We start from the raw sequence: 18,833 nt of genomic DNA on the forward strand, positions 1-18,833 counted from the left end.
TTGAAACACTCGCAGCAAAGGGGGCTAACAGCTCTGATACTGCATTCACACACGCAGCAGGTGGGAATATTAATAATAACAGCTCCATGCCATGCAAAACATTAGCATTTAGTCATTGGCAACATAGCCTACACTCCTCGTGTGTGAATGGCTCTGTAACACTGCTCTGTGATGTTTGGATCAAGGAAGGTCAGCTTCAGCCTCACACAACCTGCTTCTGTATTCTAGCATATGAAGAGAAACCTTTCTTGCATGAATATGTGGTCACCAATGGAAGTGCATGGCCTTGTCTAAGAGTCAAAAATGTCAAAAACGTCTGATTGCTGAAAGCAAACTTCAGTGTCTCATCACAAGATAGTTCTCTTAAACCCTCCTGCTCTTTGGGCATGCTTCGAGGCTGAATGGGTTTCTCACTTCTGCTGTCACTGGGAAATATTCACTGAACTGTCTGAGAGAGACAAGGTGCACAATGATGCTGTCTCTGACAGTGAGGATCAGGTTGTTGTCAGACAGGAAGCTCCAAACTGGGGAAACCTGAAACATCGCCTGTCTTGACCTTTAGCAAGCAAGCAAGCAATTTATTTATATGGCGCTTTCAGATCAGCCACCAGCTGAACACAAAGTGCTGTACACTTGACATGCCAAACATGATACATTGAGCATGTTAAAAAAATGAGAAAAATAGTAATAAGAGGCAGATAGATCTGACAGTCGACAGCATAGCAGTGGAAGGATATTCCATGCCTTCTGAGGATGGTTCCCAGGGGCTGTAAATATAATGAAAAAAGCAGAGGTCCTAAAATTGAGCCCTGCGGGACCCCAGACTGAAAAGTGGCAGAGGAAGACTCATACCCTAAAAAGTTAACACTAAAAGTTCTGTCAGAAAGATAAGACCTAAACCATTTCAAAGCAGTACCACGAATGCCTGCAAGATGGTGCAAGCGAGACAGTAAAATGTTGTGATCTACAGTGTCAAAGGCAGCTGTTAGGTCAAGGAGGACAAGAACAACATGATTGCCAGAGTCACAGGAAAGGAGGATATCATTAAAAACCTTTAAGAGTGCTGACTCCGTGCTATGCAAGTTTTTAAAACCTGATTGAAAGACCTCCAGGATACCATTCTCATTTAAAAAATCCATCAATTGGCAATGTACAATTTTCTCTAAGATTTTAGACATAAAAGACAACTTGGAGATAGGTCTGTAGTTAGCCAATACAGTGTGGTCCAGGGCAGGTTTCTTAAGCAAGGGTTGTACTACCGCATGCTTAAAATTAGCAGGGACTACACCAGATATTAAACTGCTGTTTATAACACTAAGAACAGCCTGGCCTATGCTAGGAAAAATCTCCTTAAAAAATTGTGGTGGGACAGGATCATTTGGGGAACCAGAGGGCCTCAGGTGGCCAACCACATCCTCTAAATAAGAAAGAGACACAGGCTCAAACTGGTTAAAAACAGCAGAGCAAGGGATCAAGACAGAGGGGTCAGACTCAGGAGAAGAAATGAGAGCCCGCGTGGTTGCAACCTTCTCAATGAAAAAACACATAAAATCATTAGACAGTTTATGAGAGGCCTCCAAACAGTCACTTTGTGGAGCATTTAAGACTAAGTCAATAGATTTAAATAACACACGTGGATTGTGACTGTTGGAGGAAATGATCTTTGAGAAGTATTTTCTTTTAGCCTCTTTGATTGCATCCTGATAGAGGCGCCAGCAGTCCTTTAGGATTTGAAGAGACACCTGCAGTTTGTCCCTCTTCCATCTGCGTTCAACTCTACGACACTCCCTCCTCACAGTCCGAGTGGCGTCATTAAACCAAGGATCGGTTTTAGCCTTGGGCTTCCTGGTTTTTAATGGTGCCACAGAGTCCAGAATGGTTAGGCAAGAAGATTGAAACCAGGAGCTGAGGTTCTCTGTGTCCAAGGGAGTACGATCGGTGGGGATAGACAGCTGGTTAAAAGCAGTTGAGAACTGGGCAGCAGTGAAAGGGTTAATAATCCGACAGCGGCGAACAGGAGCACCGGTTTGAGCTGTAGTGCGTGAAAACACAGCATCAAATAATACAGCCATATGGTCAGAGAAAGCAGTGTCAGTCACTTCCACATTAGACACAGGTAGACTGTGTGACAAGACCAGGTCTAGTGTGTGTCCGTGTTCATGTGTGGGACCAGGTACGGGCTGGACCAGATTAAAAGAGTCAATGAGGCTTAAAAACTCCTTCACCAGAGGTTTGTCAGGACAGCAGACATGGATATTAAAATCTCCCACAATAAGAACATGATCGTAGTTGGGCATAATCCCAGCTAGAAATTCTGAAAAGTCATTTATGAAATTCTGATTGTATTTAGGGGGACGATAAATAACAGCAAAGAGCACAGAGTTAGAGCGATTAACTTCAAAACACGTGAGCTCAAAGCTGGAAAACGAGGGCTGTAAAACACACTGTTTACATTTAAAATCCTTTTTAAAAACAACCGCCATACCTCCTCCTCTCCCTGATGTCCTTGGTGTGTTAAAATAGGAACAACCCGCTGGTAAGAGTTCAGATAAAGTACTGCACTCACCAGTATTAAGCCAAGTCTCCGTGACACACATGAAGTCTAGTTTCCAGGAGGTGAATAACTCATTCAGAATAAAAGATTTGTTCACCAGCGATCTGGCGTTTACCAGCCCAATCCTGACAGGAGCCGGGGATGAGGTAAAAACCCCAGCGGCACAGGGGGTCCGACACAGCGGCCTCAGATTGCGGAGGTTCGCCCGGCGCACGTTGAGCCGAGGGGGACAGGGGTCACGGAGGAGCGGCACATCATCCTGGCAGACCACGGGGATGAGGCAGGAACCCACGGGGTCCAGGAAACGTCGGTGCACAAAAACTCCAGGAAATAATCTCTGTATTCCTTTGACGGTAGTGGGATGGTGTGCTAAAGAGATCTTGAGTTTAACCAGCCGACCACTGCGCCTACCCCGACGTCTTCGCCGGGGAGGTAGCATGACTGCACGGCATGGGCAAGTTGGGATATGTGACAGCAACGGACACCATGAATTCTGACCTCCGTTAGAAAATGGAGCTGTATTTTGTCCAGAACTTCGGAGGTTCAGAAGCGATTGGCGATCGTACACCAGTAATGACCCGATTTCTTGAGTGACACACGACAGGAGCAATATAAAAACAAACAAAACTGACAGCGACAGACGAGCAGCCACGTACACCGGCGCCAACTTTGAAGCATCAGCATCTTTATTTGGAATAAAAGGTGTGTTTGTTGTTGTTCTGCACATCAAAAGCAGTGAGGGACACTGCCTGTAGCCCCAAGTTCGGTTCTTTTAAATGAGAAAAAATGTCCGACTGGTATGTTAGCTGACCGAGTCACAGAAAGTCTTCAAAAACATCGAATAAAGGGAAGTTTTTGCCCTGTAAGAACATCTGCACATCTCTGTCCTATTTAAAAAGGCTTGAACGGATCATCCCCTTGAAAGCCATCTTACTTCTGTATGGACCAAAAGGTCCTCTGAGCTGCGCTTTGATCTTCATATCCATTTTTGCAATATCTGTAGTCTTATTGAGCTGAATAGGAAAATAACAAATGTGCTTAATGTTCTCAGTCGGTATGTTCTTAAGTTCATTTGGTCTGACTGCTGTTTGCAGCAACAGTAAGTTGTTGCAAAGAGGCATCAAGTTAATCTGTTAGGCAGCCTGCAGTACATGATGTCTGTTAACTCTGGCTGGTGGCAGACACAGCTGTTTGCCAGTGACGTGTGGCGTACCAGCTTTAGCTGTGTGGAGAAAGACACAATATGAAGCTCATTGTGCTTTGGCATTGGGTGTAGCATATATCTATATGGCTGACTTTGCTGGTTTGCCTTTCAGCACTGTGTGCTCGGTTGTAGGACGTGATGGTTTCATGCATTTATTACTAAGAATAATAATTCAACCCAAGAAAAAAAAAGAATATTCTAAGAATCTTCATCAATGCACATCATCCTCTGTCCCCTTCCAGAAGAATCCAAACCTGATGTAACTCACCGTTGTGTGCCGTTTGCTGGCATCAGGTATGACTGCTAAGTCGCCACCGTCACTGGTGCTGGTAGCTTCTGCTTACCATCCCAGCTTAGTTTGTCAACCCTTTTACCTTACACCTGGTAAGCTTGTAATCTCATGGCTGATTTAAGTTTTTGTCCTTCTTTTTCAAGAAGAACAAAAACATAGTTCGAACTCAATTTCAGTGATCTTGTGGTTAAGAATTAAATATATGTAGGAGACTTCCTGCGTACCACAGTTTGAGAGATCTTGCCACCAGGCGTTTCAGTCCAGTCCAGCCTCTTCACCTCACTGTGCAATACCTTTTGTGCAATACTTTTGTAAATAGTCAACAGTGCAATAGACCTCAATACTTGAAATGTGCAATTCACTTGTATTTTTATTTTTTATTCCTATTTATTCTATTTTATTTATCCCCTTCGTATATTTTATTTATATATGTCTCTGTATTTATATATATGTGTGTGTGTGTGTATATATATAATATTCTGTAACTCTGTAACTTCGGTCGTTGCTGTGCTTTTTTGGAAATCGAATTTCCCAGAGGAACCCACCCGAGGGATTAATAAAGTTCTATCTTATCTCTTATCAGTCCAGAGAGCATATATGGGTAATGTTCACGCCTTCATCTCGTTGTCCAATAAGAACTTTGAGTTTTGATGAATGCTCAAAGTTTTCAGTTTTTCTGCTGAAACAATGCTGTCCTCTGGATTTGATACTTATTTATTATACAGGCTGTACAGTACATAACATCAAACTTTACATGTTTTATGTAACTGAAATGTTCAATTATGTGGGCTACAGAAAATAACAGTAATAGACTATATTTATCTGAAATGTGTAAACTTAATGCATTGAGATGATTTTAACCACATGTAACACCTGCGTATGTGCCAGTGTGATAATGATCTAATCACTGAATGAAGTCTGAACTAGTTCAAGCAGTCAGCTCATAACATGGCTCCCTCTCTTCACATCATATGACTAACACACACACTCTTGGATTCTATTTAAAGGACAGCTTCACCTCTCTCTCGCTCTAACATGTTAGTGCCATTGCTCCTCTTCATCACCGTTTACTACTAAGAAGTGTGAGCAGTGGTCTCCTCTCAATAAAGCCCAAAATGGCTCCCGATGGTCCTGAAACCCCTTAAAAAGCTGAAGCAGATATTTATACTATTATAGCAGTATCTGAAAATGCATGAAGTTACACACTGGCATGTTGCTCAGTACTAATTTGTGGGATCCATCCCTTTAAGGAGATCCAGAGACTGGACCCACACCATATGAGGAAAATGCCCTGAATGGATTCAGCCTCTAGTCATCACTCTAGTACCTGCTATCAAACACACAGAAATCGACTGTTCATTTGTGATTATATCAACTGTATATGTGCAGTCGTACTATATATGTAATAATATTACATCTTAATAATAAAAGATGAGGAACAGAGGTATTGACTGCATTTTATTGTGTAACAGTATATCCATTTGTGATTTGTCATGAAGTGTGGAATGAGAGGCATGAACATGCAGCACTTAGACACCAGCAGGTGAAGCTGAAAACAAACCTTTAGTTCGGATGCAGAAGATCCACAGAGGGAAAAATTAAACAGCAAAATCCAAACTTTGTGAAGAACAGGGAGCACATGAGAGGATGTTAAAGAATGACCTGAAATAGAACAAAGGAAGCAAAATTAAATGCAAGACACAGAAGACTAGCAAAAAGTAAGGATAATAATAAACACCGAAGGTCCACATGAAGGGAACACTGGGTCTATCATCCAGACTACATAAACTGCAGTACTTTTCATATCTATCCCTTTAAAGTCTTACATTGTAACACAGAAAATAGAAACTGATGCTGACAGTAAACAAGACATTTCAACATGCTGCAAGTTTTTAAGTGAGACTTGGAACCTGTTAGTTTCAAGTCTCCCCTTTCCACTACCCCACGACACCAACAGCTTTAAAATGAATCCGCTGATAGAAAGAACAACAGATGACACCTGAATAGATCAGTCTATTGAGTGCTGAACGCTAACTATTATGTGCAGGTAGCTGAAAAGCTAAAACGGCTAGCATCACCTCAGCCCTTACCTTTGCTAGAAACTCTATTCTTGTCTTAATATCAAGAGAGGGACGTTTCAAAATTTTAATAATGCCTGGAAGACTAGTCATGAAGATTTAGTGCCAAGGTGGAATATAGACAGTTTTTTTTATATTAGTAAGCTATTACCAGTTAGCTTGAGTATACTGGCCGATACTGGCCTTGCAGATGCAGCATATCCAGTTGTGCTGCAGACTGTGACTGTTCGTTTTTCCTGCCTCAAAGTTATTATTGATGTTTTTACAACAATGTTAGAATTTCCCGGTCTCCACAGTACCTACCTGAATGTAAACACTAGATGCTTTTGTAAGGTCCATTTGCTGTCCTTCGGACGAAGCTGTGAATGGTCCATTTTACTCTGCTGAATTTTCTCTTGTGCTGGCTGTTTAACAAAAGTCTTCACCTTCTTATTCCACACAGTACCCTTGTAAAATTGCCCATAATCCACAATTTTTATTTATACTTTAATTTGTTTGCATCATTTTACACTCTGCACATCACATTTTAGAGCTATATTTGCTGCATAAACCTAGAATTAAACAGTTTTATCTTTTAAATAAAATTATGTTAAATTTGCGGCTGCATTTTTACATATGTTTTGTGTGTAAAAATAAATACATTTTGTGTAGGAAAATATAGGAATAATGATTATTATTCATGTTATTTTACAAAAAGACATTTTAGTTTACAGACTATTTATTTTGTAATTTTATTGAGTTTTGATGTATTAACAGGAAAATTCTGTAACAGTGTTAAATTATGAAATTACAATTCTTTTACAGTGTGTGACATATGAGCTTGATTAAAGTAATGTGTGTGCTCATTTACATTTTGTAAAGCCACGGGTCAAATAACGGATTAAACACAGTGTTGTTTTCAGCAAAAAGCACTATAACTGCTTCATCTGAACTGGCCACTAAATCAGATTAAAACTCTAAGAAGTCAGACGGTGAGTGTCAGTAATACCAGGTGAACGATAGGTAACAAGAAAAAACGAAGCTCTTTGGGTTCTCAGGTTAGGGTGAAGTAAAACTCTGTCTGGATATTTGCTTGATTAAAAAGCTGGTGTGAAAAACTGCTTCCACTCTGCAGCCGCTGCTTCAAGGCAGAGAAAAATCAATATGTTGATCAGTTATTAAATCATTTACTAAGAAAGAGACCTAATGTTTCAAAATCCACATTTAATCATTTCACCCTTTGTTGCAGCTGATGATGCTACGTTGTTCTTTCTTTATTTTTATGCTATGATGTTTTGTTTATCTTGTTTTGGTTTGATGAGAGTAGAGAAGCTTCTGAGAGGCGTGTAAGACTAAAACTCTGCTTCCTGCTCTCAGCTCTACAGGGTTTTTCAAGAAAGTTTCCCAATCATCTATAAAGCCCACTTTGGCACCACTCAGGCCACCAGCAATTTAAAAATACCGTGCAGCTATATATTCCTGGTCTGAATGGGAGAGGGCCAGGGAAAGCAACAGCATCTGACATTATTTTGGCAAGATACACAACGATGCAACATTTTGCTGAATCTATGTTTATTTTTAGCCAGCGGTTTTAGGGTACCACCAGTGTCACATGCTCTGGCCCTTGGAAGATAATCAGCAATGCTTGCTGCAGTCTTTAGCTTAATGTTTACCAGAACAATCTGCAGGAGGGACAGATGAAGAAGACATGCTGCTTGTGATTTGGCTAACATTTGTATAACCATGTGGCAGCAACTGCCTTAAGCAGATAGCTATAGCTGAGGAGTTACAACAAGTGATCTACCGATTGGAAAATCGATCCCTGGCTGCCCCAGTGTCCAGTCTCCATGCCCAAGTGTCTTTGGGCAAGATGTGTTCACTGAAGTATGATTGTGTGTAAATGTTAGACATGAAGTGTGTAGAAAATAGCTTTTGGGTGAACGAGTGAGTGTGGCACATTGTGTAAAGTACTTTGAGCACAATGTAAGACAGTGTTCATCAGTCTGTCACAAAAGAGCGCCCTACTGCCCATACAGGCAGAATGTAAACAAAAGAAACGATGACAAAGATGCCATCAACACTGACCGCGATATATCATCTGAAACCCCAACAGTGATTTGGAGTGTTTCACCTGCATTTGGATTTTGCTAGCGTGTTCATTTTCACTAATTACCAATTTTTTAAAATTGCTTTTAGATTGTTGGCAATATGCATGTGTGCTCACACTCGTCAGTTTGGGTTTTGCTTTTTTTTCTAACCCTTAGCCGTAAAAAGCCAGTGGGGTATTATTACTGAAGTCAATAGGATAACTTGAGCACAAGGCGACGGAGGATTATTGAAAGTTCAGAGGTCCCATTTTCTGAAAATGGTGTGAATACGATACCGAGAAGGAAGCCATCCAGGATTTATACCACAGGTGCATCTGCTAAGAGATGTCACACAGAAATGTTGTTCTTGGGCCAACAACCACTTGTCAGAAGTCAGACATGTGTCTGTTGTAATGAATAAATAATAAGATCAACTAAAATTCTCTTCTTCTTTTCTTCTCTGCAGATTGTGTATGAGGTGGTCACAGACAGCTGGCTCACATATGTCGAGGGCGTCTGCGTCATCTGGTTCACCATTGAAGTGATGGCACGCGTTATCTTCTGTCCTGACAAGGCAGAGTTCTTCCGCAGTGCCCTGAACATAATAGACTTTGTGGCAATTGTGCCCTTTTACCTGGAGGTGGCGCTGAGTGGCCTATCCTCCAAAACAGCCAAAGACGTTCTGAGCTTCCTGCGTGTTGTGCGCTTTGTCCGTATCCTACGTATATTCAAGCTGACCCGCCACTTTGTTGGTTTACGTGTGCTGGGCCACACTCTGCGTGCCAGCACTAATGAATTCCTGCTGCTCATAATCTTCCTGGCACTAGGTGTGCTCATCTTTGCTACCATGATCTACTATGCTGAACGTATCGGTGCTGACCCAGATGATCCAACAGCTGCAGCCCACACCAACTTTAAGAACATCCCCATCGGCTTCTGGTGGGCTGTGGTGACCATGACCACGTTGGGATATGGGGATATGTATCCTGAAACATGGTCAGGAATGCTCGTGGGTGCCCTCTGCGCCTTGGCTGGGGTGCTGACAATTGCCATGCCAGTGCCTGTCATCGTCAATAACTTTGGCATGTACTACTCCCTGGCCATGGCTAAGCAGAAACTCCCCAAGAAGAGGAACAAGCACATCCCCAGGGCGCCACAGCCAGGCAGCCCAAACTATTGCAAGCCAGATGCCCTGGCAATGGCGACAGCATCTCCTCACAGGTTGATGGGAAATGTGCTCGGGCCTGGCATGGTGGGATCTGGCAGCATGATGGGTACTGGAGACTGCCCATTAGCACAGGAGGAGATCATTGAGATCAACAGGGCAGGTGAGTAACTGGACAGAGGTGAGCCAAGTCTCTTATGGAGTTTGAAGGGATGTGAGGGGGAAAGTTTCTTTAGGTGAAGCTGCTTTAAAGATGATGCATTCTTCCAAACAAAGAGGGGATTATTATCCCCCTATGAAAGATGAAGCGTTGTTAAACAGAGCAAGCTTTTTTAACGTGTTTTTTTTAAACATAGTTTTATTTTAGCTGCTTACATTGAACAATATCACTTGACAAAAAACACAAACTACCAGGGTCAGCATTATTATTGATAGTAATAATCAGCCTGTTGTTGTTACTCTTCTTTGCAAATCTTCCAAGCTCCTTCAGATTCGATGGTCCTGGGGGACGTTAGTCTTCGGTTCAGTAACATTCACGTTTGTCTTCCGTACTTATTCATCAGGAGCGATGTATGACAAAGTGATGACCGAGGCACAGTTTTACAGCTTGAGGTTTTCCTTTAAAATTCTGTCCTTCTTTCTTCATGATTCCTTCCACCTTAACGAGAGTTCCACAATCACTGAGCCGTCCCCAGAGCATAATATTCCATAATACTCCCACCGCCATGTTTCACTGTGGGGTCGATGTGTTGCACACTCTTATTTCTCCAAACGTAAGCAGCACTTAGATGAGCTCTAGTTTCATCTCATCTGATTACAAGATTACAATTCCCAGCTTCCAACTTCTGTCGGACTTGTTCTGTACGACATGAGGGTTAGGGTTATCCCCTAACCTTTTTAATTTGTGCAAATTGGAAGATAACTCTCAGTTTTTGCGCATTTTGAGCACGACAAACCTATCGCACATCATTACACATCAGTGTGCTGTCAATAAAACTAATAATAATAATATTGACCCTGGTGAAAAAGGTTAGAGTTAGGAAGTTTCAGCTATTAGGAAATTCTTAAGTCTCGAAGGGCAAGTTTGAATCTGGGCCGTTTCTCACAGACTGATTCTCATTAGTACTGGTAATCTGCAGGTGGCACTGATTCTTATTATTGTACAATCCACTGTACAATATGAAGCGCCTTGAGGCGACTGCTGAATTTAACTAATAAATTGCATTGTGTAACTATAGCAACATTACAAACACATCCACGATTGCGATGTTGATTTGTGCAACTGCAAAGGAAACCAGTGATGTCCTCACTTTGATTTCTTTTCTGTCCATTACTCAGTTATTTTGTGAAAGTGCACTGTTGACCTGACAATGACATCTATTGTGGCTGTTAGAATATCTTTAACAAATTGATGTGACAGAGCATACAGACAGGTCCTGAGGCTGTCTGTATGCTCTGTCACAACATGTTGCCACAGAGTTGAAGAGCTTCAGACGCCACCTCACCACATAAAGGTGTTGGAGCTTATTTGTTGATAGTAGTGGGAGACCAAACAAGCTCAGCGTATTGACTCATTCTACTTAAAAATGCATTTGGAAATATGAATAACACACAAGTTACACTCTTAAAAAAATCAATTATAAAACCAAAAGGGAAAAGGGTGTTTTGAAAGATATTACAATAGAGAATGATGAGATTGATGAGATGACCAGTTGCTCAATACAATAAAAAGCATTTCACTTCATGTGATACTGTCTCTGCTTGTGTGCTGTGGTTAAAGTAAGCTGGAAGAATCCAGAACAGTTTTCCAGCTACTTCAGTCGTCATCCATCCTTCCTTTTCCACTTACCCAGCTCAAGGTCATGTAGTGCTCAAAGCTTCTATAGGTTGAGAGGCAGAGTGTAGATACGTAGCCAGTTTGTTGGCACCCTAATGCAGAGAGAATCGTTCACACCTATGGGCTGTAGACACACCAATTAACATAAGATCAGTAACTACATGGCAGAGCACCTTGAGAGAACCCTCACACACATGAGGAGAACAGGACAACAATGTTAACCACCATAGTGCATATTTGGTTAATAAGCAATTAAAGCTGATTGATCATGTTTTGTGTGCTACATTGTGGCATTGCTTCTAGTGACACCATGGAGATGAGTAAAAAGAAAAGAAAGAAAGAAGACAGGACACGTTCAGCACGTCATCTATGCCTATATATACATACATCTTTGTTTCAGGCATTGAGATATTCTAATTTTGTGTTATAAGTAAGTAACGTTTATTTGTTCAGCACTTTTCACAGACAGTCACAAAGGGCTGTACACAAAAAAGAGAAATAAATTAGAACATGAAGTGTCATAATAGAGAATAAAAAGGTACAAAATAACAAAATAAAATGAACAGGTTAAAAATAAATAAATAACAATTCTTTAAAATTCTCAACAGAAAGCCTGATTTAAAAAACAACAACAACCTACAATTGAATTCAATTCATTTTTTAAAATGTATTCATACACTAAATCACAACAATAGTTGCCTCAAGGCAATTTATATTGTAAGGTAAAGACGTACAATAATATAGGAAAAACCATCAGGTGACCACCAACGAGCAAGCACTTTGGCAACAGTGGGAAGAAAAAACTCCCGTTTAACAGGAAGAAGCCTCCAGCAGAGGGAGGGGCTAAACTACACCAAGATTTCAAATACTGGACTAAGCAGCTGAAGCAGAAGGAGACAGAGCTTGATTCACAGCAAGTGACCCCCATAGAAGAGATAAGAAATGTTAAAAGATTAAATGTTTTGATTCATCCTGGCACACAGCTATAACAATCATGGCTCAAGAGTTGGGAGGTCGCCTTGTAATTGGAAGGTTGCTGGTTCGAGCCCCAGCTTGGACAGTCTCGGTCGTTGTGTCCTTGGGAAAGACACTTCACCCGTTGCCTACTGGTGGTGGTCAGAGGGCCCGGTGGCGCCAGTGTCCGGCAGCTTCGCCTCTGTCAGTGTGCCCCAGGGTGGCTGTGGCTATAATGTAGCTGCTATCACCAGTGTGTGAATGGGTGGATGATTGGATGTGTAAAGCGCTTTGGGGTCCTTAGGGACTAGAAAAGCGCTATATAAATGCAGGCCATTTACCATAATGGTCACTCCTATAATCTTTTAACTGCCTTCTCCTTCCCTCTTTTACCAGACTCCAAGCAGAACGGTGATGCAGCAGCTAACGCTGCGGCTCTGGCCAATGAGGACTGCCCTACCATCGACCAGGTCCTGGGAGATGAGCGTAGCCCGGCTACCGGTGGGCTAGGCTCCACCACCAGCCGTGAGCGCTACCCGCACGACCGGGCGTGCTTCCTGCTGAGCGCAGGGGAGTTCCAGCGCACAACAGACGGAAACGTTCGAAAAGGTAAGGGGGTGGAGGGGGATACTGAGGGGAAAAGATGCAGAGAGGGGAGGGGGGTACTTGAGTGACAGCAGTGCATGATCCTGATTGATTAAAGCAACAATATGCATAGTGTGTGAAAATATCACGTTTGATCTCAGACTTACATACATATATACACACGTACACTGAGTTAACTACAACACTGAGAGAAGATTACTCCAACATAAGCAATAATAAAAAAGCCATGGTGTTGTCATTTAAAATAAAATGAGTTAAATCATCCTAAAGCACACAATTGATCACATTCCCATTCCATCCATTCTTTTTAATGCAAGCTTAGTTTTGCAGTCTCACTGCCTTGAGACTGTTCATAATCACAAACGCTGTCCGTGGCACATGTAACACATGACTCTCCTTTCTGCTTTCCAAGTATGTGATTGTAGAGGAAGTTCCCTAAATTTGTATGTCCTCCATCTGTACTGCAGAGGTCGCTGCGGCGCTAGTGTCTGGTGCCCTGAGATTGAGTGACTAGATTTACTGTGCTGAACCACAAAAGTAATCACTGATTCATTGAACTGAATTCAATGAATTGAAAAATCATTGTATTAATATTCTGCACTGAGGTGACTGAAGAGTCCCTTAGTAGTACTACACTGTCCTTCAGTGTATGCTTCACACTGTTTATGGCAGCTGATAGAGCTCTTTGTGTCAATCTCTTTTCACACAGCTAAACTGCTTCATTATGAAACACTACTCTTTTTGAGGGATTATAATGTCAACTGTAATTCTTTCTCCAGGTAGGTATTACACAGCAGATACTGGTGCTACTTTATGTTTTTCTACTGTCAACAAATCCCATGAAAACTAAAATAACACTAGCAAATATGTTTTCCTGTCATGGACCTCTGCTGGCAGCATATGTCAGGGTTTCTGTCCGACTTTGATCAAACTGTCAAATACTTGTTTTCCAAATTGTAATTATGTCGTCTGTACTTATATACAGTGATCACAAGCAAGATATAATGTGACAGACTCTCAGAGAAAAGGGCTATTTCCCCCAGGTTGACAAATTTGGTGGTGGTGGGTGGCACTGGTAGGTGTTATGTGCACCATGTCCTCCCTGCTGACTGATAGCAGAGTTGACTCAGAGTCATTTGGGATCATGTTGGGATATATTCCACAGTAGGAAATAGTCCCTTCAGACGTTTTTCCACTGCTAGATGTGCAGAGACAGCACACATAATGCTTATTCACAAGGTATGAATGCATCATTGGAATAACTGGGCTATCTATGCCTGAGGAGCTGGCAGGTTGAAAAACAGCTAATGTGGAGATTTGTGTGCTTACATGGTCCTCCAGCTAAAGGGCTCCAGACCAGTGTGGATACTCGTTTCCTTCTGGGCTTTGTTCACAGTAAGAAACATATCGAACGTCATGTATATTTAGATCATTTTTTGTAAGTGTGCTATTTTTCATATTTTATCTTGCTGAACAGATGGATCAAATACGTTTCAGTGTGTTCACCATATCACCCTGCTTCATTGTTCTGCTCTCTCTCTCACTGTCACTCTTATCTATTCACTGCATAGTTTATTTTTCTTACCTTGTTACACTGAAGTTCATTAACTGTTCATTCTTTGTTTCTTTCTCTCTTCCTCATACTCTCTTCTTTCCCATCTCCACTGTCTTGTCTATTATTCATCCATCCGATGATTCTTACTTTGCCCCCTTTTGCTGCTGCTTATTGTCCGCCAACTGTGTCTGCTGATTGTCCTCATCCATTCATTTTCCTATTATATTCCTGTTTCCAACGTAACGTTTGCCAACATGACCTGCCACACAATTTTCCTTGACCTTCCTTTTTTTAAACTCTCTCACAATCGTCCTGTACCCCCCACACTGTATTTCCCTGACTCACACACACACACACACACACACACACACACACACACACACACACACACACACACACAAAATTACAAAATACATAGCCAAAAGCTGGAGGGGGCTCTGTTACAGCTCGGTAGGATTCCACCTTCTCCTGGATCAAACCACAGAGACACAGAGGTAACCCAGAGCACCCTTAATAACCTGAACTACTAAACTGCATAAGTGAACCAAAGATTACCTTTAAAGTTAATTAAACCACATTAGATCATTAAATATTGCAATAGATATCATTTGACTGAATATGGCTCAAATACAATTAGAAGAAAAACAATACAGTTCACTACACCAGACTAACTATGCTAACATACTGTCACTGAAATGAACCCCTTGAGTCACCTTCAGTGCTGAGTCGTAACCTTATGATATCAGAAGTTGGGTTTTCTTCTTCTTCTTCTTAGAAACAACAACAACAAAAAGTAAGAATCATTCTGATGCACATAAAATGATTCACAGCTTCCAATATTAAACTAGACTACATGTACTACATCAGAGTGCATATAATGTAGTGCACTTAATGCAGTACATTAGAGCTCTGGTCATTAGGTTAGATTAGGCTCAAAATCAGAATCAGAATACTTCATCAGTCGGAGAGGAAATTATGTGGTCACAGTTGATCCAAGACAGCAAGAACAGGAACTAACTAAACTCAATTCAATAATATTACAAAATATAGTGAAAATAGTCTAATAAATACAAATAGATCTTATAAATATCCCAGTATATTGGACAAATGAAAAAGAAATATGTGACATTTTGCTGCCCTTCTTATCATATTGACTTGATGTTTAGGGTGTGTACTTGTGACTTTGATGGAGGGATCGTACAGCGAGCTAGCCAGTTTCCTGTGTAGTTAGTGGTGTATTTGGGTAATCTTAGTCTCCCGTTGTACTGGCCTGTGACCTGTCATGGAGTAGGTGAGAGGTATCGTCCAGTATTCTCCTCATCTTGGACTTCTTCTCCTACACTACCTTTAGGGAGCTCCAACCTCACCATCTTACTGGCCTTGCACATCATTTTATTGAGTCTTGGCATCCATGACCCTCAACCTCCTGCCCCAACATGCAACTGCATAGAAAATAGCACTGGCCACAACGGACTCGACAATCCTGAGTACTGTCCTACAGATGTTAAATCACCTCAGCTGTCTCAGGAAATACAGACGCTTCTGGCACTTCGTGTTGATTGCAGCTGGTTTTCTGGTCCTCTTACAGTCCCCAATCAATTCCTTGGTCTCTGTCACATGGAGCTGCAGATGATTCTGCTCGCACCACGTAACAAAGGAGTCCACCACTATTGGGTACTCCATTTCATTCCCCCCACTGATGAATCCAACCAGAGCAGAGTCATCAGAAAATTTCTAAACATGGCAGGAAGGTCCATTAAGTGACTGATGTCTGTGGTGTAGAGGGTCAATAGGAAAGGAAAGAGGATGGATGCTTGTGGGGTAGCAGGTATATGATGGCATCCTCAGCTCTGAGGCAGGGCTGGTAAGCAAACTGAAGGGGGTGCAGATGTGGCCTAACAGTCTTTCCAGGGTCTTCATGATGTGGGAAGTCAGTGCCATAGGCCTGTAATGCTGGGGGCCGCTGGGACGTGGCGTCTTTGGTACAGGAATGAGGCAGGACGTCTTCCACAGCAGCGGGAACCAACTCACGTTCAGCATGAACGTTTTAATAAAGACTCCACAAAACTGGGGGGTACGAGCCTTGAGGACATGGGGAACTCACCCTGTCTGGTCCTGCAGACCTGCCTGAGCGGAGTCTTCACATTTTACTCTGAACCTGGTCGAGACTGATAGTGACAGGTGGGGGAGGGGTTTCTGGTCTTTCTCGGGAGGCTATAGACCCTTTGACATAGGACGCTGCACACAGAGCACTGTGCTCTAAAGCCCATCTGTTTCTATTGCTTGTGCTGTACAATGGTGGTTTCCCGTTGCACCACGCCAAGCACAAGCATGTCAGTGCAAGCATGCCAGCACTTGCCCTGGCATACAAATGCATGCAAGCATTTTCCTTTTTGCTAAAGCATATAGTTAGGGCTGGGTCAGGTGACCCTGACTCCTCCCTTAGTTATGCTGCAATAGTTGTAGGCTGCTGGGGGACTCCCATGATGCACTGGGTGTTTCTTCTTCACTCACTATGTGTTAACAGACCTCTCTGCACTGAATCATACTTGTTATTAATCTCTGGCTCTCTTCCACAGCATGTCTTTATCCTAAGGCCCCCTCCTCGATTTAGAGATGGTCTTTCCCTTTTCGCGTAAAGCAGCGTTCCTCCATTTCCAGAATGTGGACATCCTCATCATTGAAAGAGTGTCCACTGGCCCGTAGGTCTAAATGGCCTGATGAATTAAGGGGGCGACCGTGGCTCAGGGGGTTGGGAATCGCATCTGTAACCGGAAGGTCGCCGGTTCGATCCCTGGGCTCTCTGTCCTGGTCGTTGTGTCCTTGGGCAAGACACTTCACCTACCGCCTACTGGTGTTGGCCAGAGGGGCCGATGGCGCGATATGGCAGCCTCGCTTCTGTCAGTCTGCCCCAGGGCAGCTGTGGCTACAACCGTAGCTTGCCTCCACCAGTGTATGAATGTGAGAGTGAATGAATAGTGGTATTGTAAAGCGCTTTGGGTGCCTAGAAAAGCGCTATATAAATCCAATCCATTATTATTATTATTAAGTCTTCTGTGTTGTCCACTTAGCCAGAGATTGTTTGGATTCCCCGATGGATGAATCATGGCGGTCGTTCTCTCTCCCCAACCGGTCGCAGCAGATTTAGATTTAGGTTAATTTAGATTTACCAGTTATTCTAACCACATTAGCTTCATGTCTTTGGACTGTGAGAGGAAGCTGGAGTACCTGGTCAGAAACCAAAAGAAACACAAGTAGCCATGTAAACGCCACTCAAAAATGATTCCAGCCTGGCTCCTGAAACTTATGGCCTGTTTCTACGCTGACTGATATGCTGCAGGGTCCTCCCTCCTTTTAAATTGCCTTTATTACTTTTAAATGAGATCAGTCACTCTGAGGGTAAACACTATCTCCAGAAGCTCTGTGGTGACAGAACAAGGTACATCTGCTAATTCTGTGCAGAATATTGTGACATTTCGTGACATCGAGCCTGAGTTGCCCATGTTAAACTGTGACCATTGTTGGTGTATTTCTTTAATCAGCAACCGGAGTTTAACAGCTGACAGAGTGAACAGGATATATAGAGGTAAAGTCTGATAAGATCGGTGATGTCGTAGGGAAATGTTGGCTCCTTATTTATGTTACAGAAACACAGAGCTTTGAGGTCAGGTGGATGGCGTGTTTTTGTTTTGTTTTTCTAATGAAAGTAGAGCCATTGTTCCCTGATGATAATATTGATACGAATGTGCATTTGTACAAGATAGAGACCTTTTTTCCCCCCCGAGGTCCACAATCTTATCAGACCGCATGATTTTATTTTTTATTTAACCTTTATTTAACCAGGAAAAAAATCCCATTGAGATTAAAAACCTCTTTTTCAAGGGAGTCCTGGCCAAGAGGCGACAACACATTAAAATTACAAAGTTACATACATATTATAATACGCTGGCAAACAGAGATAACCATTTGTTGAAAATGACGATGCAACATCTGCAGGCTGGTCTCGCAGAAAGTGGACTATATAAAAGAATCTGAGCAGTTAATGTAAAACAGTGTCACCAGAGCGATCAGCTGATCCCTGGAGTAAATAAAGCATGAGGTGTGTAGCTGCTTCACCCCGATCCCATTCTTCACTGAAAATAACAGAAGGAAGAAAACTCTCTCAACCCACACGTATGAGACAGAGCTATTTAAAACAAACACTCTACAATAATAATAAAGAGAAGTAAGTAAGAAAAAAAACAGGAGCAACTGAAACAGGCACCTTGAGGTTCAGATAGAATAAAACAGAAAATAGTAGAATAGCTAACCTGGATTATGGCAGGTTAGACCCATGATGACATTAGAAAAAATTACCATAGTAGATTTAAATAGATTAAAGTGGATTAAACAAAGCAATTTATTGTATTTCATGAAACCTTTACAGTCAGTTCAGTTTTATTCCACACATATTAAAATCCCACTAATGTGAAGTACAATGCTGTGAAAAAGCCCCCGTACGGATTTTTAATAGACAAAGAAA

At 42.1% G+C, this 18,833-nt stretch overlaps 1 protein-coding gene across 6 annotated transcripts in view; it reads left to right on the forward strand.

Moving 5' to 3' along the window:
* LOC102303025 (potassium voltage-gated channel subfamily C member 1) overlaps window positions 1-18,833 on the forward strand; it is a 98,176-nt gene that overhangs the window by 43,052 nt on the left and 36,291 nt on the right. For 3 of the 6 annotated variants that reach the window (XM_042214807.1, XM_042214810.1, XM_005948879.2), the window contains exons 3-4: window positions 8,661-9,522; window positions 12,547-12,759. In XM_042214807.1, the coding sequence (XP_042070741.1) occupies window positions 8,661-9,522; window positions 12,547-12,759 (1,075 nt within the window). Of the gene's footprint in view, window positions 1-8,660; window positions 9,523-12,546; window positions 12,760-13,465; window positions 13,536-14,097; window positions 14,672-14,729; window positions 14,806-18,833 lie in introns of those variants that run through there. The other 3 variants (XM_042214809.1, XM_042214808.1, XM_014329781.2) reach the window with 3 other exon arrangements.

This window comes from Haplochromis burtoni, unplaced genomic scaffold (assembly GCF_018398535.1).
Source record: "Haplochromis burtoni strain Fernald_Lab_line unplaced genomic scaffold, NCSU_Asbu1 Contig_613, whole genome shotgun sequence".
Taxonomy (NCBI): domain Eukaryota; kingdom Metazoa; phylum Chordata; class Actinopteri; order Cichliformes; family Cichlidae; genus Haplochromis; species Haplochromis burtoni.